The sequence below is a fragment of the Lolium rigidum genome, chromosome 4, assembly GCF_022539505.1.
Source record: "Lolium rigidum isolate FL_2022 chromosome 4, APGP_CSIRO_Lrig_0.1, whole genome shotgun sequence".
NCBI classification, from domain to species: Eukaryota; Viridiplantae; Streptophyta; class Magnoliopsida; order Poales; family Poaceae; genus Lolium; species Lolium rigidum.
The window spans coordinates 193727807-193751576 of record NC_061511.1 but is presented as its reverse complement, the minus strand read 5'-3'; the positions used below and the strand labels follow the sequence as shown (position 1 = coordinate 193751576).

Sequence of the window (23770 nt, the reverse complement as noted above, 5' to 3'; positions counted from 1 at the left end):
ACTGCCTTTGGCCAATGTACACGATTTGCCTACTTGCATGCAAATGCCACGGACTATGAATATTCTTCAAAAGACACAGAACAAACATCTACAGAATCGAACTCAGATCTTAAACTTCCAACAGATTTGATTGTAAACTTGAGTATTCAATATAAATAAAAAAACAACAAGTCACTTACCTTTATGGCTTTATCCATCACACTACACGTGTTACCAGACTGAAGTGGCACATACGCACCTGATAATTCATAACCCAGTCTCAGCTTCCCCTAGAAAATGAATACAGTAACAAAGTTGAATCAGTCATCCTTGGTGGCTACCTTCCAAATTTTCCATCCAATAACGGCCAGACATCGTAAGACTAATGACAAGAAAAGGACGTGCTAGTGTGCTACACAGTGGCACACACACAGCAACTCACCGTGTTCCCTTCTTCCCTTCTTAGATCTAACAAACATGTTCCCATCATCAACCTTTCCAGGAAATCGCCAGGCTTAGATTCACCATGTTTTTCATATAAGGAAGCAAACATTTATGTGTCAAGTAGATAATTCTAATATGAAAATAAGTGGTGCCTAGGCTCTATTCAAATTCAACTGAGTATCGTGTTTGGGTGATAATTGTTTTGGAAACTGCAAGGCAGGGCCAAGTGCTTTAATGCAACAAGTCAGTGGAGAAAAAATAAGACCCCTGTTTCCTAGAAGTGTACTACCGTCAGCTTCAACTGAGACCAAGAAGACCGACTTTGGAGTCAACGGTTGAAAGATAACCAATTGTTACCACAAACCTCCTCATCTGTCGTTCCACTCTTCTTCCAGTTTGCATCTCTGGGAGACCAAGCAACCAAAACCATGCCGATCGGAGAAGCTGTTCTGTCTGCCTTCATGCAGGCACTCTTCGAAAAGGTGATTTCTACCGCTTTTGGTGAGCTGAAATTGCCCCAAGATGTAGCAGAGGAGCTGGAGAAACTATCCAGCACTCTGTCGGCCATTCAAGCTCATGTTGAAGATGCCGAGGAGCGGCAATTCAAGGATAAGGAAGCACGAAGCTGGCTTGCCAAGCTCAAGGATGTCGCATATGAGATGGATGACTTGCTCGATGATTATGCAGCTGAGGCCCTTCGATCCAAACTGGAAGGCCCATCCAACTACAACCATTTGAGCAAGGTTAGGCGCTGTTTCTGCTGCTTTTGGTTGAACACTTGTTTATTTAACCACAAGATATTGCAAGAAATAAGGGGAGTTGAGGAGAAGCTCGATAGGCTTGTCAAAGAAAGACAGATTATTGGCCCAAACATGGTCAGTACGATGGATAGGAAAGAGATAAAAGAGAGGCCTGAGACCAGTTCAATAATTGATGACTCAAGTGTATTCGGAAGAGAAGAAGATAAAGAGATCATTGTCAAGATGTTGCTCGATCAAAAAAACTCCAACTCCAACCATGCCAACCTTTCTATACTTCCCATAGTGGGTATGGGTGGACTTGGGAAGACGACTCTAGCACAGCTCGTCTACAATGATACAAGAATAAAGAATCATTTCCAGTTAAGGGTTTGGCTGTGTGTTTCTGAAAATTTTGATCTAACGAAGCTTACCAAGGAAACCATTGAATCAGTTGCTAGTGAGTTTGAATCAGTCGTCAGTTGGGTCTCATTGGTCACGACCAACATGAACTTGCTTCAAGAAGACCTCTCAAAAAAGCTAGAAGGTAAAAGGTTTCTTCTAGTACTTGATGATGTGTGGAATGAGGACCCGGAAAAGTGGGATACATATCGTCGTGCTCTAGTTACTGGGGGAAAGGGAAGCAGAATCGTAGTAACCACAAGGAACAAAAATGTGGGGAATCTAATGGGTGGCGTGACTCCATACTATCTAAATCAGTTATCCGACAATGATTGCTGGTATTTGTTCAGGACCTATGCATTTGTAGATGGTAACTCCATTGCACACCCAAATTTGGAAATAATAGGCAAGGAAATTGTGAAGAAATTGAAAGGCCTACCACTGGCTGCAAAAGCAATAGGCAGCTTACTATCTTCCCAGGGTACTGAGGAAGACTGGAAAAATGTATTAAGGAGTGAAATATGGGAATTGCCATCAGATAAGAACAATATATTACCAGCTCTGAGGTTGAGTTACAATCATTTGCCTGCCGTACTGAAGAGATGTTTTGCATTTTGCTCAGTCTTCCAAAAAGATTATGTGTTTGAGAAGAACAGGTTGGTCCAGATTTGGTTGGCCCTTGGCTTTATTCAGCCTCAGCGGAGGAGAAGAATGGAGGAGATCGGAAGTAGCTATTTTGATGAGTTACTAAGCAGGTCCTTCTTCCAGCATCACAAAGGTGGATATGTGATGCATGATGCTATACATGATCTAGCACAGTCAGTCTCTATTCATGAATGTCTCAGACTGGATGACCTTCCAAACAGTAGCAGCTCTGCTAGAAGTGCCAGGCACCTCTCATTCTCTTGTGACAATAGAAGCCAGACTTCATTTCAAGCCTTTCTTGGATTTAAGAGAGCACGGACACTTTTACTGCTAAGTGGATATAAATCAAAGACGAGTTCTATCCCCAGTGATCTGTTCCTGAAGTTAAGGTACCTCCATGTGCTCGATTTGAACCGACAGGACATTACTGAGTTGCCCGATTCAATTGGAAGCTTAAAAATGCTCCGATATTTGAATCTCTCGGGCACTAGTATAGCAGTGTTGCCGTCGTCAATTGGTAGGCTCTTCAGCTTGCAAATACTTAAGTTGACAAACTGCCATGAGTTAGATTACCTCCCACAAAGCATAACCAATCTTGTAAATCTTCGATGCCTAGAGGCAAGAACAGAGTTGGTCACAGGCATAGCCAGAATAGGTAACTTAACTTGTCTTCAACAGTTGGATGAATTTGTGGTCCGCACAGACAAAGGATACAAGATCAGTGAATTGAAGGAAATGATGGAGATCAGAGGGCATATTTCTATCAAGAATATAGAGAGTGTGGCTAGCACAGAGGAGGCAAGTCAAGCTTTTCTAAGCGAGAAGGCATTCATCAACATTCTAGACCTTATATGGTCCGATAACAGGAACTTAGCATCAGAAGGACCAAATGAGGACAGAGAGATACTTGAAGTCCTTCGGCCACATCACGAACTCAAGGAACTAACTGTCAAGGCATTTGCAGGCTCCTCCTTTCCAAATTGGTTAAGTAGTCTTTCCCACTTGCAAACCATCCACCTGTCTGATTGCACGAAGTGTTCGATTCTACCAGCACTGGGAGAGCTGCCTCAACTCAAGTATTTAGATATTGGTGGTTTTCCAGCCATTATTCAAATCCACGAAGATTTTTCCGGTTCCAATGAGGTTAAGGGGTTTCCAGCACTGAAAGAACTCTTATTTGAAGATTTGACTAATCTCAAAAGGTGGGCTTCTGTAACAGATGGTGAATTTCTTCCGTCCCTCACAGAACTTGCAGTGATGGACTGCCCTCAAGTAACAGAATTTCCACCCCTCCCATCAACACTAGTGAAGCTCAAACTTTCTGAAACAGGGTTCGCTGTTCTTCCAGAATTCCATATTCCAAACTCTCAGATTTCATCATCGTTAGAATGCTTACAGATTCATCATTGCCCAAATTTCACATCCTTACAGAAAGGATTGCTTAGTCAGCAATTATTGGCTCTCCAGCAGTTAACCATCACTCACTGCTCAGATTTAGCTGACCTGCCGCTTGAAGGATTCAGATCCCTAATTGCTCTTAAGAGTCTTCACATCTATGATTGTCCAAGGCTAGCACCATCTGGACAGTGTAGTTTGCTGCCTTCCAAGCTTGAAGACTTGCGCATCAGCTCATGCGCGGATCTTATTAACCCTCTTCTTCGAGAACTTAATGAGCTTTCCTCACTGACACATCTCGCAGCTGCTGATTGTCCTAGCCTTAACTCTTTTCCAGTAAAGCTCCCTGTCACTCTGGAAAAATTGGAGATCCTCAATTGCAGTAACCTGAGCTACTTGCCTGCTGGTCTAGAAGATGCACCATGTTTAACAGCTATAAGCATCTTGAAATGTCCTCTCATACCATGCTTGCCGGGACGCCTTACAAAGTCGTTGAAAGAACTGTACATTAAAGAATGCCCATTTTTAACGGAGAGTTGCCAAGAAAGTAATGGAAGAGATTGGCGTAAAATCGCTCATGTACCAATCATTGAGATCGATGATGATACCAACATACCCAACAAGAGCATACGAAGAAGATTATCCTGAGTACGTCACCGCAGTACAACACAAATGGTATGAGCTGGATGCATTTTCTGCTGTTTCATTTGCATAGACATGTTTTGTCTACTAACCATAAGCTGCGTACTCAAGCCAATCCTCTAAAGGATATTTTTCTATTAATTATTTCAACTAGTTTGCATGTTAGCTCATGGAGATGGTAAGATTCAAATAATTTGTATGTCAAATAGCAAACAATAAATCATACATTAGGAAACTATAGTAAACATCAGCAGCCACAACGTATAGCCAAGCCTTGCATTCAAAGAAGAATGAAGAAAAATTGATGGAATTTCCAATTCGGATAATAACAATGTGACCAAAAATAAACCATCAAAGCCTAAATTTCCATGCTCACAAAAAATTCGCAGGGATCAATCATGTAGTGTGGTCAAGCCCTTTATCGGAAAAAAAAAAGTGTGGTCAAGCCATATCTGTTCAGAAAACATAACCTAAGACTTCAGCTGTGACACGAGAAAGTTTGTCCATGCACCGTCCGCGCATGAATAGAGCAAGTATTTCCGGTCAACAATATTGTTGAATTAGTTTCCAAGTAGGAAAATCCAGAGTGGTAAATTTCACAAAATATAGATTAAACTATCTCAATTCTTGATTATTAGAAGTTAGTGTACGTCCCTGTACGCATGCAGTTCATTCAAGTAAAACAATAAAATCTTACAAAAGGTTCAGGCACTCACTTATGCACTTTCTTTTCTTGATTTTCAGATTATCATCTGGATTCTTCTTCAACTGATGTTTCGACAATGGCGATATTTCAAGAGCACTTTACAGTTAACGTCCCACCTACCATCAGAAGACTCATTTAATGCACAAAACTTGCAACTGAAAGGCCAGAAAACTGAATCAATTTTGAATAAAAAAATCTTGTAGTTTCCAGAGAAAGTGAAAAGGACTTATTTTGTTTCTCAGACACCGAACAAGACATTACTGCCATCGCCAGATAGTTATATCCTCTGTTTCATTCTTAGACAAAATAAACTCAGGTGTTTGTGTCTGCGTAATTGCATTCTCTCAGTTCCCAAATACATGTCATTCTATGATTTTAGGACAGCAACTTTTTTTCTCTTTGTATGACCCCCTCATTCAATACCAAAGGCTATTTTCAAGATTATGTACCACTACGGAATATGGAATTCAGTAGCAGATAGAGTATCATCAAGAGTACAAGTGACCCACCAAAACAAGATAATATGGTTGTATACGTGCCTTGTTCAGTACAGTAACAATCTACTCCTGTATTGGAACGGAAGGTGCATTGAAGGTATCAAAATCTAGCATCTCCTGCGAGCATGGCCTGCAGATTACATCACCTTTTGATGTGCCATTGTACCCAGTTGCTCAAATCAAATGTGCCACTGCAACTTTCAAGAGTTTATTCCTCAAATAGATGGCAATGGTACGAAGCTTAAGGCTATGGAAGCGACATCATGCACCATTGGGGAAAACACCAAAATCTGCGGGGATTAAAAGCATCGATCCGAAACAATTCGTCAGAATCCATGAACTTACGGTATCGAAAACGACGGGGCCGTTGCGAATTCGCTCTGTGCCCTCTTCTCTTCTCCTCCCGAGTCATCGGTTTGTTGCGCGGCGAGGAGGCGGTAGCACTCGACGGGGCGGTGCGGCGGCGACGACGCCGTAGGCATGGGCTAGGGAGCCGGAGCGGAATCGTGGTGCGGCGACGACGCCGTAGGCATGGGCTAGGGAGCCGGAGCGGAATCGTGGTGCGGCGCCGCCGGTGAGTGCCGAGGTGGCACGGTATGGTTGCATTCAGCCCAGCATTTTTTTCTCAGAAACAGCGAGATGAGGCCCAGTTATTATTTTCTAGAGAGATAAAGCCCAAGCCTATGTTCGTACATTATTATACCCTATATAATTGCTAGCTGATTTCACGCCATCTGCATGATTTGGGTACTGTTGATGTGAGAATTATCCAATCATCCCTCCAACAGTTGCATGACGCGTGGCTCTAAATCTGTTTTGATCCATCCGGTTATTTTTTCTTTCCTTTTTTTTGGATCCGGGGGTTACCGGCAACCGGTTCCTAGGCTTCGCTGCCCTTCGAGCCGGTCTTCCGGCGATATCTGACCGGTGATATACATGCCACGAGTAGGTTTCTTCGTGGATATCGTGGCAGTTTCCGGCGAAGTTACCGCTTACTAAACTTTCTAGGCTCTTCCGTCCTCTCGAAACGTATCCGTTCTATCTCCACTCTCCGACCCGCCGGGCAGTTCCTTTCTCATGCGATTCCCCGCCGCAGTTCCTCGCCCGGATGGCGGTCCCCTACTCCGCTGGCCGGTCGGCCGCACGATGGGGGCGAGAAGACCGCAGGTGGAGCGGACGCAGGGACGGAGGAGTCTTGGTGGCGCCGTCCCACGGACCCACACACGTCGTGGGTTGGGATAGGAGATGCAGATGCGCTCTGCTGCTTGCCGGCGCTCGATGATGACCACAGGAGCGGCAAAGGTGCCGAACATGGTGATCGGCGGCGGCAGGAAGTGGGTAGCCGGATGTGCTACCTGATTAGCTTGGTAAACGCCTATTCCTCTGCTCAATTCCATTTTCTCCTCATCTCCTATACATATCTTGGTTTGTTCAGGTTGGCATCTATTCGAGAGGAGCACGGGGAAGAAGACCGGTTTCTTGGAGTTCAGGTTTGGGCTGTCCTTCCCGAAGAAGTACATGTGTTTGTGTTTATATCTGTCTACTCAAAACATTTTCTCACGTTATTATTCATGCACTACCTAACTGCTGACAGAGCAGGCTGCTCGTCCGGTTTCTACATGTCTTCATGCCCAGTGGTATCCGCTTCCATGCCGCCGAGCCTCCTCAATTGCTATGTCAGTTTCCTTTGCCCTCCTATCTTCTAATAAGCATCCTACATATTTGGCCTCTTCCCTGGTCAATTCCTGTGTAATGCTTGCTAATTATTACATCATCAGTACCAATTGTTTAATTCTAGACTTAGGCACTGAGCAATGTTGCAGCTCCTTTTGGTAAGATCATGTAATCCTGATGATTGATGCATAAGTGTAGCCGAGTAGCCAATGTACAGTTCAGAATAGCTAGGATTGTTAATGTAGTTGAGATAGTACTGTTGGTTTACCAGATTTGGCATGAACAAACCTTCTTGGTTGTTGTTAATGGCATGGATTCATTTTCTCTATATAATTATAGCCTCTGTTCATGCATATAATATGCTGCATCTGCATAATTGCATGTGTAAATGAAAATTTTCCAGCTATCAATGCTTCCACACAGAATGTACTGAGAATTGTTATTGCTGATTTCCATGGGCCAAAATTTACAGAATTTTTATTTGTATTCCATGCTTACGTGCATATATTATATCTCTGACTTGGTTTTTGACATTGTATTGAGAGCGAAGTCAAGCTAGAGACATAGTGGCGACGAGCCACCTCTTAGTTTAATGCAAATACATTTTCTCTTTTTTCCAGGCTATAGCTGACTCAGGAATGCATTCAGGCTGTTGTTGCTAACTTGAGAGAGCCCATGAAATTTCTTCAGACGATGAAACAAATGCCGAGGTTCTCAGGTATCGTTTACTTTTCTCAAACAAAAGTAATATTAATTATGCTGACCTTGCTTCCCTTCCATGAATTATACAAAGAGTAGCTTAAGTACACGTAATGAAAACTGCTGTTTGATTTGTTCTGAATTTATCAAAGTTAGGGTCTCACGTTTGGATACTTTAAATGGTCCTCAAGGTTTATTGATATTGGCATAGTTTCAGGTTTATTGATGTTGGCATAGTCTGTTGTGGTAATTTCCTGCGGATGCGAGCTCGGCAAGTATTGGCTGGTGCTGGAGACATACGTAATCAAGTTGCTTAACTAATTTTAGTACCATATATTCACTTTTATATTAACAATTTATTTTCATGTAAGTGTATGTATTGAAAGTCTTGCCTTGCTTATTTGCAGATCATATGCCTACAAAACTAAGGGAATTCGTGCTTAAAAAATGAGGCCATTGTATTTACTTGCAACACGAGATAAGATTTTGTTTCCTTGCTGCATTAGTTCACTGCTGCCTGGGTTGTATCTACAGTATTCAAGATTCCTTACTGATGTTCAAATGATTTTCTGGATTGTTGGATTCAGCTGACATCAGAATTCAGCTTCCATTAAAGGAAAGGCTCATCTCCAGAACTCATACGGACACGGTTCAAGATTACCCTAAAGAAAGGCTCCTCTGCATAACTCATACAAATTGTTGGGAGTGCCATTATCTTTCAGTTAATTTCCTACAGTACCAGTTACTAATTCCTTTGCTGACTTAAGCAGAAAGATCGTTTGCTTCATGTTAGCTCCGTGGCTTCCTTTAATCAGATTTTTTTTGCGGTACCCTACAAAAATTGTTGTTGTGCTTTTGCATTTCGTAATTAATTTGTGTGCCCGAGTAGATCGGAGAATAAGCTGGTGCGCCAAAGATTGTCTGCTGCTCACTCCTGCAGGTAATTGCTATAATATTTGATATCCTTGCTTTACCTACATATTTGATGAGAGTACTCTTCAGCAACGATACACTACTTAGGTTGCTTCTTCGCTGAATTAAACTGAGTTGTTTGCTTGCCCTATCAACTGCGGATTCAATCATAGTGCCTATATTGAACATTGGATATATAGTCTCACACATATTGCTTAGAATTCTAGAACAAATATTAGTTTAGATCTGATATTCACAATAACCTCTAACTGGACCCATGCATACCATCATTCGCCAGTAAATTTGCAAAATCAACCAATCAAGAAACCGATGATTTCTCGAGATAGTTTCTTTATTTTTTCTGTTCTAACAGGACAATTCAAATGCAGTACAAGGGAGCATTCTTTTTATGGAGAATATCTTTCTTCCCGTCCCTTGAAATAATGAGTAATATGCATGTATAAAGGGACTTTTATTTATAAGAGATGAGATTTCAAAACTTCATATGCATTATACTTTTTACACCGGATTCTGAATTCTCAGTGATTCTTAATAGTTATGTATATACGTATAACAATTTGGGTGTTTATCAAGTCAACATCCACTGGTGATTTGCTATTTCTGAAGCTCAATTCAGGACCACGATTTCTCCCCGTTTTTCCACTTCAGTCCTTTTCAAAGAACATCGGTCATCACGGCGAAGGTCGATGCACTAGCTTACATGTAACCTTCTTTCTACGGTGTTTGTTCTTGCATTTTATGTAAAATATGCAGCTCATATGTGTTTTTCTAATTGGTTTTACTTTTACATGTTTCTTTTTTTAGAGTATCCTCTCTGCCGCAGGCATCGAGTTGAGGCGAGGCTTCGGATATTTGTCTCTCAAGCTGCAATCATCATTGGTAGGTTTTTCTGTTGCTTGGCTTTATGTAGATGTGTTAGTTCACGTATAAGGTTTTTCTTCTATGGAGGTTTATCCTCTCATGTTCTTGCATTACTGATATTTTCATGCATTGTTTCGTGTTTAAGTCAGGTGCTGATTACTCTAAACAAATTACAGTGCCAGAGTTATTCTTCAGAAGATGCTAAAGTGGTTAAGTGTTACCTACAGAAGCTGGTAAATTTTCAGGGAAGATAGCCCAGCTAAATTCAGATGTTTGGAGCTACAGATATTCGGTGCCCAGTCTACTTACAAGAGCTGTTGCATTCCCGAGAAAAGCAATTTGGATAATACTTTTGACTAGCAGCTACTTTTGTATTACACCTGTACTTACTGGTTTCGTTGTCTATCGGTGGTTACTCTTCTGCGCTTTCGATTGGCTTTTGAGGATGTAATGGAGTTGCTGAAGGCTGTCTTTTGCTTCACCTGTCTTAAGTTGTCCCTATTGTATAACCAGATATTCTATATATTTATATTTACTTTCTAATTTGCTATTTCAGTTGCAACGTATTTACATAAGCGCATGATGACCCACAAGTATAGGGGGTGTATCGTAGTATCTTCGATAAGTAAGAATGTCGATCCCAACGGGGAGCAGAAGGTGTTGACAGACAATTTTGATGAAGGATTCACTGTAAATGCTCACAGACAAGTATTCACGGGGTTTTGATGTAACAGATGAATAAAGTACAAGTAAGTAAAATGCGAGAGAAATAATTGCAGCGAGTGGCCCAATCCTTTTTAGCACAAAGGACAAGCCGGTTTGTTTACTTATAATGACCAAACGTTCTCGAGGACACACGGGATTTTAGTCTAGTGCTTTCGCTACATACAGCTGATTAATCTTCATTGTTTTGATAAGTGTTGTGTGGGTGAATCTGTGCTAATGTACCGCCCTTCCTAGGACTAATACATACTTGTGATTATACCCCTTGCAAGCATCCGCAACTACAAGAAAGTAATTAAGATAAATCTAACCACAGCCTTAAACTCTGAGATCCTGCGATCCCTCCTGCATCGATATACCAACGGGAGTTTAGGTTTCTGTCACTCCGGCAACCCCGCAATTGGCAAACGAGTACAAGATGCATTCCCCTAGGCCCATAAATGGTGAAGTGTCGTGTAGTCGACGTTCACACGACACCACTAGAAGAATAACACCACAACTTAAATATCATAACATTGAATATTACTCAACCATAATTCACTACTAGCATTTAGACTTCACCCATGTCCTCAAGAACTAAACGAACTACTCACGAGACATCATATGGAACATGATCAGAGGTGATATGATGATGAATAACAATCTGAACATAGACCTTGGTTCAATGGTTTCACTCAATAGCATCAACAACAAGTAGAAATCGAGTATCGGGAGAGTTTCCCTATCAAACAATCAAGATCAAACCCAAATTGCTACAGCGGTGACGATGTCCAGCGGTGGAGATGGCGGTGATGATGGTGGAGATGATGATGATGGTGATGGAGATGGTGTCCAGCTCGATGGCGGTGACGATGGCGTCGATTTCCCCCTCCGGGAGGGAATTTCCCCGCGGATTCCTCGCCCGCCGGAGAGCTCTTTTCTCTCCGGTGTTCTCCGCCCCGCGAGGCGGGCTGTAACCCTTCGTGAGGATTCCTCTGTGGCTTAGGTCTTCGGGACGAAGGGTTTCGCGAAGAAAAGGACGCGGCCAGGCCATGGGCCGCGCCACCCTATGGTGTGGGCCCACCCTGGGTCCAGCTGGCTCCCCCTTCTGGCTTCCTCCGTCATCTGGAAAAATAGGATTTTCTGTAAAACTTCCTTCCACAGTTGATCTTCCGAAATATTGCATCCCGACGGTGCTTTTTCCAGCAGAATCCTGGCTCCGGTGCTCGATCTCCAAATAATCATGAAACATGCAAAATAGATGAAATAACATAAGTATTGTGTCCCAATATGAAATATATCAATGAATAACAACAAATTATGATATAAAATAGTGATGCAATTTGGACGTATCAACTCCCCCCAGCTTAGACTTCGCTTGTCCCCAAGCGAAACCGAACTCGGTAAACGAGGACCACATGTTTATGGAGTGAAGAGTCGATAAATAAAATACGGACGAGAAGCATCATATTCATTCACACAAGACATTATAGTAAACAACTTCCTCATATAATTCAACTTGAAACAAGTATAAGGTAATCACAAATAAAGGTGCATAAGGAATCATAATTGGTGATGGCAAACTTTGTTCTTGGTCAGAGAACATTTAACAAATTATATTCATCTATTGAGCAGCGCTCTCATATTAAGGTTTATGGTAAACTTGCATACTCAATCATATTAATCATTGATGACTTTCAAAGTTATATTCATTCAAGGTAAAACTTGTACTAAACAAGAAAGAGTAAAGACATGATGAAACAAATCACAATATAATAGTTTGATCACAACAACTCAAATGCTTGCTTGAGATGGAGGGAAATAGGTTTACTGACTCAACATAAAGTAAAAGACAGGCCCTTCGCGAGAGGGAAGCGGAGATTAAATCATGTGCTAGAGCTTTTTAAGTTTTGAAATCATATAAAGAGAACAAAAGTAAAGTTTTGAGAGGTGTTTGTTGTTGTCAACGATCGGTAGCGGGTACTCTAACCCCTTGCCAAACGAGACCTCCAAAGAGCAGCTCCCATGAAGGACGTTATCTCTACCAGCAAGGTAGATCATCCCTCTTCTCTTTTGTTTACACATGTATTTTAGTTTATTTAAGGGTGACACTCCCCCCAACCCTTGCTTACACAAGCCATGGCTAACCGAATCCTCGGGTGCCTTCCAACAATCTCATACCATGGAGGAGTGTCTATTGCAAAATTAAGTTGTTACTGATGAATCAGGGCAAAACATGTGAAGAGAATTATTAATGAAAGTTGATTAATTGGGGCTGGGAACCCCGTTGCCAGCTCTTATTGCAAAATTATAGGATAAGTGGATGAAGCCACTAGTCCATTAGTGGAGGCTGCCTAACAAGATCGAAAGATAAAACACCACATACTTCCTCATGAGCTATAAAACATTGACACAAATAAGAAGTAATAAGTTTTGAATTGTTTAAAGGTAGCACATGAAGTATTTACTTGGAATGGCGAGAAAATACCATGCGGTGGGTAGATATGGTGGACACAATTGACATAGGTTTGGGTTCGGGTTTGGATGCACGAGAAGTATTCCCTCTCGAGTACAGGTCTTTGGCTAGCAAGGTTAAATAGCAAGCATAGGAGTTGAGGGAAACAAACAAATATACATGTGATAGAAACAATCATGCATCTTACTTGTAAGCACAAACAGTTTTAACTTTTAGAATACTAAGCTAAGAACCGATAAGAAAGATAATAATATCTTCTACATGTATTTCCTTTATTCTTCTTAAACTCAAAGTGTTGTTGCTATTGACCATTGCTAAGTTTGCCAAAACCAAATAGATTTACTTAATGCTCCCAAAGTGGTACCAATACTAAAATCAAGATAAATCATATAGTAGAAATTGCAAACTAAAATAAGGTGTGCAATATGTAAATGATAAGACTTCTCATTAATATTCCATAACGATAACTCACACCAAGGGATACATAGACAAACTAAAGGAGAGATACTTCCACACTGCAACCCATCTTATACGATAACTTCCCTACTCATGATATGACACTACTTGATAGTAAAAAGTAAAAGGGTAATGATAATGTGATACCGCGGCACTCCCCCAAGCTTGGAACAAACCAAGGGGATGCCAATACCGATGATGAATTACTCCTTTGGTGATGGTGGTGATGAATCCTTCATGCGCTTCTTACAAAACTCCTTCAACTTCAGTTTCTCAGCTTGGCAATTCTGCACTAAGACTCGAAGAGATTCATTGTTATCTGAAGTTGGCGGTGATGACCTTGTGATGTGAATCGAATGGTATTCCAGCATTCTTCGGAGGCGACAATTCTCCTCTTGGAGTATCTCCACTTCTCTTCTTAGAGCCCGATATTGATCACAAAACTCATCGGTAGTCCGTAGAACTTCTTCCAGCACAGGGAAAGAGTCGAGGCCAAGGGCAGGTGGTAAAGGTCCCTGCAAGTTATGAGAAAAAGAACGTCGAGTGTCAACAGATCCCACCAAGATTTGCTTGCTCCCAACGGCTTGCTTCTCTTGTCTTGATGGCACCCTCTTCACTTCTTCCTCCGAAAACCCTTTGCCCTTGTTGTCGGAGGCCATGGTGCTCCTAGACTGAAAACAGATCCTGGCAGAAACAGCTCGAAACAAAACACGTCGAGAAAACGATATACGGACCTCCGAGGGGTCCGGAGATTTTATAATAAAAACTTTCGGAACAAACGGAAAGTACCGGATCGAACCGAGTCGGAAAGGAGCGACGAGGCGGCCGGACCATAGGTCGGCGCGGGCCCGAGTCGAGCCGCGCCGGCCTGTGGTGGCACGCCCTCGTGCGTCCTTTCCACTCCGTTTCGAACTCGTAATTTTTCATATTTTCCAAAAACAACAAAAATAATGTTCGGAAAGTAAATCGCGAACTTTTCATTACCAGATCGTTACCTACTCAAAGTCGAGTTCGCGGATTTGTCAATTTGTCCTTTGATGAAAGCTTCCGGTGTTTCCACTCGAATAATATCAACATCAACATTATAAGAATCACCCGAGATATAATGCTTGAGTCTTTGTCCATTCACCACTTGCGTAGCATTGCCTTGGAGAGAGCTAATTTTAATTGCTCCCGAACGATACACCTCCTCAACAACATATGGTCCTTCCCATTTCGAGAGTAATTTCCCCGCAAAGAATCCGAGACGAGACCGATACAATAGGACTTTATCCCCACTATTAAACTCTCTTTTGATGATCCTTCTATCATGCCATTTTTTAACTTTTTCTTTAAAGAGTTTAGCATTTTCATAAGCTTCACTTCTCCATTCATCTAGAGAACTTAATTGTAGCAACCTCTTATCACCGGCAAGTTTAGGATCTTTATTTAATTCTCTAACGGCCCGATAAGCTTTGTGTTCTAGTTCTAAAGGTAAATGACAAGCTTTTCCGTAAACCATTTTATAAGGTGACATTCCCATGGGGTTTTTATAAGCGGTTCTATAAGCCCATAGTGCGTCTTTCAATTTACTAGCCCAATTATTTCTAGATTTATTAACGGTTTTCTGCAAGATAGATTTAATTTCTCTATTTGATAGTTCTACTTGACCACTACTTTGAGGGTGATAAGCGGAAGCAATTCTATGATTAATACCATACTTAGCAAGAGTTTTTCTAAAACCTCCATGAATAAAATGAGAACCTCCATGAGTCATAATATATCTAGGTACTCCAAATCTAGGAAAAATAATATCTAAAAGCATTTTTAAAGAGGTCTCACCATCAGCACTTTTTGTAGGTATGGCTTCCACCCATTTAGTAACATAATCAACAGCAACAAGTATATGAGTGTTACCTTTTGAAGAGGGAAAAGGTCCCATGAAGTCAAATCCCCAACAATCAAACGGTTCAATAACAAGAGTATAATTCATAGGCATTTCATTGCGTCCGGAGATATTACCAACCCTTTGACATTCATCACAAGATAAAATAAACTTCCTTGCATCTTTGAAGAGAGTTGGCCAATAAAAACCTGATTGTAGAACCTTTTGCGCGGTTCTATCTCCGGCGTGATGTCCTCCATAAGCACTGCCATGACATTTACTCAATATCTCTTGTTGTTCATATTCGGGAACACATCTTCGCATAATACCATCCACTCCTTCTTTATATAAGTGTGGGTCATCCCGAAATAATGCCTCAAGTCATAAAAGAATTTCCTCCTCTGCTTGAGCTGAAAAGGTTGGAGGCAAGTACTTGGAAACAATAAAGTTAGCATAATCAGCATACCAAGGACTGTCTCGCGAGCTCACCTTTATTACAGCCAATTGTTCATTTGGAAAACTATCATTAACGAGAACAGGATCATAAGCAATATTTTCCAATCTAGACAAATTATCGAGCAACAGGATTATCGAGCACCTTTCCTATCTACAATATGTAAATCAAATTCTTGCAAAAGAAGTACCCATCTAATAAGCCTCGGCTTAGCATCTTTCTTTGTCATAAGGTATCTAATTGCAGCATGATCAGTATGAATTGTAACTTTTGAATCAACAATATAAGATCTAAATTTATCACAAGCAAAGACTACGACTAACAATTCTTTTTCGATAGTAGCATAATTTCTTTGAGCAGACATCAAGAGTCTTGCTAGCATAGTGAATAACATTTAATTTTTTATCTACTCGCTGTCCAAGAACAGCGCCTACAGCAAAATCACTAGCATCACACATAATTTCAAAAGGTAAATTCCAATCGGGAGGTTCAACTATAGGAGCGAGTTGTTAAGGCTTTCTTTAGAGTTTCAAAAGCTTCCTTACAATCATCATCAAAAACAAAAGGTACATCTTTTTGAAGAAGATTAGTAAGAGGCTTTGAAATCTTGGAGAAATCTTTAATAAATCTCCTATAAAACCCAAGCATGACCAAGAACACTACGAATACCTTTAACATCCCTTGGATAGGGCATCTTCTCAATAGCTTCAACTTTAGCTCTATCAACTTCGATACCTCTCTCGGAAATTTTATGTCCCAATACAATTCCTTCATTAACCATAAAGTGACATTTCTCCCAATTAAGAACAAGGTTAGTTTCTTCACATCTCTGCAAAACTTTATCAAGGTTTCGCAAGCAACTATCAAAAGAATTCCCGTAGACAGAAAAATCATCCATGAATACCTCTACAATACTCTCGCAAAAGCCATGAAAAATAGCAGACATGCATCTTTGAAAAGTAGCAGGTGCATTACATAAACCAAAAGGCATACGCCTATAAGCATAAGTTCCATAGGGACAAGTAAAGGTGGTTTTCTCTTGATCTTTAGCTTTAACAGCAATTTGTGAAAACCCATAATAACCATCAAGAAAGCAAAAATGAGTATTTTTAGATAACCTTTCTAGCATTTGATCAATAAATGGTAAAGGGTAATGATCCTTCTTAGTAACTTTATTAGCTTTTCGATAATCAATGCACATTCTATACCCTACAACTACTCTTTGAGGTATGAGCTCATCATTATCATTAGGCACAACAGTCATTCCTCCTTTCTTAGGAACGCAATGCACAGGACTAACCCATCTACTATCAGCAATAGGATATATAATACCGGCTTCAAGAAGTCGTAATACCTCATTTCTTACCACATCCTTCATCTTGGGAATTAGACGACGCTCGAGGTTCAACAACGAGGCTTCGCATCATCTTCCATATTAATGGCGTGTTGGCAAATAGAGGGAGAAATCCCCTTCAAGTCATCAAGAGTATAGCCAATAGCACCTCGGTGTTTCTTCAATATTTGCAATAATCTTTCTTCTTCAAACTATGTAAGCTTAGAACTAATAATAACAGGATATATTTTCTTATCATCAATATGAGCATATTTAAGATTATCAGGCAAGGCTTTAAATCAAAAACAGGATCTTCCTTTGGTGGCGGTGTTGTACCCAAGTCTTCCACCGGTAAATCATGCTTGAGAATAGGTTGGCGAAGAAAAATCTCCTCAAGCTCATCTCTTTCTTTCCTAAAAACTTCACTCTCGCTATCCTCCAAATGTTGCTTGCAAAGGATTGTTAGGAACAAGAACAATAGATGCACACTTGCTCCATTTTAAAATCATTACTAGGCAAATCAGCTTTATAAGGAGTTTTAGTAAATTTAGAGAAGTTAAACTCATAGGATTCGCCAGCAAATTTAGTCAAAATTTTCTCTTTCTTGCAATCTATAATAGCTCCACACGTATTTAGAAAAGGTCTACCAAAAATGATAGGACAATAATCGCTAGCAGCAGAACCAAGTACCAAAAAGTCAGCAGGATATTTAATCTTACCACACAGAACTTCCACATCTAGAACAATACCAATTGGAGAAATAGTTTCTCTATTAGCCAGCTGAATAACCACATCAATATCTTCAAGTTCACAAGAATCAATTTCGTGCATAATCTCCGTGTAAAGCTCATAAGGTATAGCACTAACACTTGCACCAATATCACATAAACCATAATAGCAATGATCACCAATTTTAACAGATAGCATAGGAACACTAGCTTGTTTAGGTTCATTAGGATGTGAAACAATATTAGAAGCATCTTCACAGAAAATAATATGACCATCCTCTACATTTTCAGTCACAAGATCTTTAACTATTGCAATAGCAGGTTCAACTTTTATTTGTTCTTCAGGTTCTCTAGGTTTCTTTTCACTTTTATGAACGCACTATTTATAACAGAGTACTCTTTCATTTTAGCAGGAAAAGGAGTTTTTTCAATATAAGCTTCAGGAATAACACGATCAGCAGTTTCAATTACAACACACTTATTAATAGATGAATCAATTCTATCTTTGTATGGTTCATGATACTTATCAAAATTCTTCTTAGGCAATTCATAATGAGAGGCAAAAGCTTTATAAAGGTTTGCAGCAACTTGAGAATCAAGACCATATGTAGCACTCATATTACGAAATGTATCGAGTATCCATAAAAGCTTCAATGTATTTATAATCATAAATTATACCCGATTCTCTATCTTTGTCGTTCTCCCAACCTTCGGTATTTTCTTGGATCCGATCAAGAAGGTCCCTTTTAAACTCTTCTTTGTTGCGTGTAAATGATCCGAGAACAAGAAGTATCCAGCAAGGTCTTGTCTTGAAAAGAAAGTCTCGCATAGAAATTATCAATAATAACATTACCGGGAAGCTCATGAATGGGGCATTTGAGCATTAAAGACTTCAATCTCCCCCAAGCTTGGGCAATACTCTCTCCATCATGAGGCCAGAAATTATATATGCGGTTCCGATCTTTGTGAATTTCACTTGGAGGATAAAATTTGGAATAAAATAAAGGCACAATGTCCTCCCAATCAAGAGAATCACCATTCTTCGACAATTTATACCAATGCGCCGCTTTACCAGACAACGATATAGAGAATAGCTTCTTCCTAACTTCATTCATAGCAATACCTGCACATTTGAATAACCCGCATAATTCATGCAAAAACAATAAATGATCACCAGGATGGACGGTTCCATCCCCTTCATAGCGGTTATCCATAACATGTTCAATAATTTTCGTAGGTATTTTATATGGTATTACTTCCTCACCGGCGCCTCATCCACTACCGTTGCGGTAGTAGTAGATTTCCCAAATAGAAATTGAAGAGAAGATCTCTCCATAATGACTTATAGCAGCGACAGAAATAAAATCAGCACAAACGATAAAGGTTTTCCTTACCAATTCCACTTACCAATAGCGCTTCACTCCCCGGCAACGGCGCCGGAAAATAGTCTTGATGACCCACAAGTATAGGGGGTGTATCGTAGTATCTTCGATAAGTAAGAATGTCGATCCCAACGAGGAGCGAGAAGGTGTTGACGAGCAGTTTTGATGAAGGATTCACTTGTAAATGCTCACGAGACAAGTATTCGGGGGTTTTGATGTAACGGATGAATAAAGTACAAGTAAGTAAAATGCGAGAGAAATAATTGCAGCGAGTGGCCCAATCCTTTTTAGCACAAAGGACAAGCCGGTTTGTTTACTTATAATGACCAAACGTTCTCGAGGACACACGGGATTTTAGTCTAGTGCTTTCGCTACATACAGCCGATTAATCTTCATTGTTTTGATAAGTGTTGTGTGGGTGAACCTGTGCTAATGTACCGCCCTTCCTAGGGCTAATACATACTTGTGATTATACCCCTTGCAAGCATCCGCAACTACAAGAAAGTAATTAAGATAAATCTAACCACAGCCTTAAACTCTGAGATCCTGCGATCCCTCCTGCATCGATATACCAACGGGAGTTTAGGTTTCTGTCACTCCGGCAACCCCGCAATTGGCAAACGAGTACAAGATGCATTCCCCTAGGCCCATAAATGGTGAAGTGTCGTGTAGTCGACGTTCACACGACACCACTAGAAGAATAACACCACAACTTAAATATCATAACATTGAATATTACTCAACCATAATTCACTACTAGCATTTAGACTTCACCCATGTCCTCAAGAACTAAACGAACTACTCACGAGACATCATATGGAACATGATCAGAGGTGATATGATGATGAATAACAATCTGAACATAGACCTTGGTTCAATGGTTTCACTCAATAGCATCAACAACAAGTAGAAATCGAGTATCGGGAGAGTTTCCCCTATCAAACAATCAAGATCAAACCCAAATTGCTACAGCGGTGACGATGTCCAGCGGTGGAGATGGCGGTGATGATGGTGGAGATGATGATGATGGTGATGGAGATGATGTCCAGCTCGATGGCGGTGACGATGGCGTGCGATTTCCCCCTCCGGGAGGGAATTTCCCGGCGGATTCCTGCCCGCCGGAGAGCTCTTTCTCTCTCGGTGTTCTCCGCCCCGCGAGAGGCGGCTGTAACCCTTCGTGAGGATTCCTCCGTGGCTTAGGTCTTCGGGACGAAGGGTTTCGCGAAGAAAAGGAGGCGAAAGAGGCCGAGGGGGCTCCACACCACATGGTGGCGCGGCCGAGCCATGGGCCGCGCCACCCTATGGTGTGGGCCCACCCCGGGTCCAGGCTGGCTCCCCCTTCGGCTTCCTCCGTCATCCGGAAAAATAGGATTTTCCGTAAAACTTCCTTCCACGAGTTGATCTTCCGAAATATTGCATCCGACGGTGCTTTTTCCAGCGAGAATCCCGGCTCCGGTGCTCGATCTCCAAATAATCATGAAACATGCAAAATAGATGAAATAACATAAGTATTGTGTCCCAATATGAAATATATCAATGAATAACAGCAAATTATGATATAAAATAGTGATGCAATTTGGACGTATCAACGCACATACTAGAACCAATCATATTAATCAAAACGAAAATAAAATAAAAACATCACAGATACTTTTTCAATTCAGAAAAAGAAATATAGAGTTAATTAGAAAATTTTCTTCTACGAGCTCAAGAAATTGGACATACCAGTTGATACTGAACTGGCTCCTGTTTTCCACCTTAGCTCTTCTTTGTCCACAAGCTCACCGATAGGATTCATGGCGGCCAGGTGCTGAATTCCGACCGGCGATACTGCCCCGCCGTCCATGGCTGCGCCATACTCTAGATGAGTAGATGGTAGCTATTCATTTCCACAATTCAAAAATTGCAAACATGCTACTGCAAGAATCACTCTTCTTCTTCAGCTAGATTACCAAAAAAACAAGAGGAATTCAGGATATTAGAAGTGAAACTGAATCCATCTACTCTGCTAGCGAAAATAAATTCATCTACTCTGCAGCTCTGCTACAGTATTCATACCAACTAGCGAAAATGAATTCACCTAATATGCCAAACAGCTAATGCTAATCTACTATTCAGTTCTAATAATGTGCGGCTGCTCGAGCTGCAGAAAATGAGTGAAGAGTACCCGGCCAGCAGCTGCGTTCAGGTTTAGTCGGTGTGTTACCGACTTGCCGTCGCGGACTCGCGTCTCGCGGTCGCCTTCTCCGCTGCCCGCTGCTATGCTACCCGCCATCACCGCAATCGTCCGCGCTGCTTTCCGCCGGCCGCTCGGAATGGTATTCGTATGAATACGGCTGAATACACCCAGAGCCGCCAATGCCCACACTCACACATCGCTGAGATCAAACTTCTCCTCTCCTATTCTATGCCCGTTCCTACCACCGACTGCCTTCTCTTCGTCCACGAGGCTCGCCGACTAGACCGACGACTCGAGAACACTCGGTCTCCACCTGCAGCTTGGGATTTACCACCGCGCACGGCAGCAAAACGAGGCTACTACTCTCCTACTCTGCGGAGCGAGCCGGAGATCCCTCGGGACGACCCTATAGTCCTCGCTCCGACCGACGGCACCTCCGCCCCGATCTCTCGCATAATGCGACGGCAGGGCCATTGTTGAGCCAGCCGTTGCTTTCGGACCGAAGAGGGAGCCTCTCTTCCGGCGAGAAAGACAGCGATGGGGCCAAGCCGATAGGAACGACGGCCACCTCATTGTCATGTTATCTACACGTGTCAATAGCTATGTAGGTACTAAAATCGGCACCGTCCGAATCACTCCACTAGGAACAAGTATGGTACCCCTTGATTAGTTCGGTACACAGATGTGCTGCTGCCCCTCCGGGCAAAGGAATCTTCATACACATCGCTAATCTAGAACCATTCTACAAGCAAAATGCCACGGGCGCGGCGTGCGCCGCGCCGACGCCTCCTAGTACACTATATAAAAGCTAAGCAGGTTTGCCATCTCCAAGTGATTTAGCCACTGTAGATGGGCTATTTATCCACTTCTCTATCCAATTATTTTTTGACACGTAACCTCTTCTTTTACCAGGTCAATCTGGTATTTTCCATCTACTTTTTTCTTAGCTGGATTGATAACCGGTTACCGGCTCTTGGGCATTATTTCTTCACACACTCCCGATGATTGCCTGCCTTCCTCGCGTCCCAGTCCCGCAGCTAACCTCGTTTCGGGCTTCCAGCAAGGTCACAGTCGTAGCCGCTAGATCGCGATCGGACGCTGCGAGCGAAGCGGTGCTCACTCGGCCACAATACAACACACGCACGTACACGGTTCCACCTTCCACGACACAATACACGCACTCACATATGTTCTGTGCTCTCTCTTATCTTGTTCCCCTGCTGCCTCCTGATGCGCCGCCGCCGCCTGTTGTTCCGGCTGCCGCCGGTCGCCGGCCTAGCTCCCCCAAGGTCTCCTCCCTCGAATCCCCGCCGCCACGACACGGTTCTGCCTGCGTGCGCTCCCCCATGGATAACCCTGGTGATTCCACCCACCTCGCCCAATTTTCTAATTTGATTCGCGCCTGGGATGCATCCTCGCCGGAGCCGGCTTCATCCTCGTTCGTGGGGGGGGGTGCGTCCTCGTCCGTGGGCGTCGGATACATCCCGACGGCGTCGCCCACATCCTCGTGGCGCCAACGACATACCCGCGGCCTCGGTTACATCCCCACGGCGTCGTGCACATTCTCGTTGCCTCAGGCTTCCCCTGCTACATTGTCGACTCCCCCGGCCATATAATCAAGTTTCGCAACTAAATCGTCGAGGATTCGGTTACTCCCCCGCGTCATCGAGATCCCAATCGCCCAGGCTAGTACTTTTCCCCCTACATCGACCAGAATCTGATCTTTTATTGCCTGCGCATGTTACATTTTTCCGAGAAGAAGTGGTGGTAAGTGGAACTAGTTCTGTCGGATCATCCGTAGGATGGAAGCATTAGTAGAGGGTGTATTTTTTCTACCGGAGGTAGTAGATTTTTTTAGAAGTAACACATCATTTTGGAATAATACATGCAGAAAGAGAAGATGGAATTTGTTATTTCTGGGGTATTTCTTGAGATTTATGTTAGTAGCTTTGGTGTACATGAAAAATGTTGATGGAAATGTTCCATCTTCTGGCTCTGCATGTTAGATGGAGTGTATGTATGTGGAAGTAGTTCCATCGGATCATATGTGGGATGGAAGCATTCAGTTGAAGGGGCTTTTTTTGTTACAGATGGAGGTAGATTATTTCTGGAAGTAACACATGTTTGCTGGAAGAATACATGCAGAAGCAGTAGATAGAACTTGTTACTTTTTCAGGCCAGAGTTTGAGTTTTTTACATCTGTCAAACTGCAGATAGAGATGTTCCATCTACTGCTGGGTGTGTTTGTCTTGTTGGGTTTTACCAGGAATGTTTACATGCAAAAACATATAAACTTTTTTAGAAGATTATTTATATAGTAGGAAGTAAAGTTCTCTGGTGGAACTAAAATAGATGGTACTTGTAGTACCTCTAATTAGATGGTAAATGTCCCAGTTGTAGGCATATGGACATCATGTGTGTGTTCCGCCGCCCCGTTCCTTCCGGACGGCCCTTTTCCTCGCCGACCTGTAGCGCCGTCTCCGCCTCTTGGGCGCTCACCTCCTCCACCATTCCTTCTGGCCGCCCCCTTCCTTGCCGACCTGTAGCGCCGTCTCCGCCTCTTGGGCACCCACCTCGGGCAC

The 23770-nt window shown here is 42.2% G+C and overlaps 1 protein-coding gene and 1 long non-coding RNA gene across 3 annotated transcripts; both read left to right on the top strand.

Annotated features, from left to right (window-relative positions):
* The first annotated feature begins 749 nt into the window (after positions 1 to 749).
* Positions 750 to 5323, top strand: LOC124648925 (putative disease resistance protein RGA3). The gene is made up of 2 exons (XM_047188608.1): positions 750 to 4277; positions 4989 to 5323. The coding sequence occupies exon 1, from the start codon at positions 852 to 854 to the stop codon at positions 4248 to 4250; it is 3399 nt and encodes a 1132-aa protein (XP_047044564.1). The 5' UTR covers positions 750 to 851; the 3' UTR covers positions 4251 to 4277; positions 4989 to 5323.
* Positions 5324 to 7066: 1743 nt separating this feature from the next.
* Positions 7067 to 8291, top strand: LOC124707094. 2 transcript variants are annotated; one of them, XR_007004724.1, is made up of 4 exons: positions 7067 to 7123; positions 7742 to 7839; positions 8038 to 8120; positions 8228 to 8291. It is a non-coding gene; the product is annotated as an uncharacterized LOC124707094 (long non-coding RNA). The 2 variants fall into 2 exon arrangements; XR_007004723.1 differs by having other exon boundaries at positions 8038 to 8266.
* The last annotated feature ends 15479 nt before the right edge of the window (positions 8292 to 23770 follow it).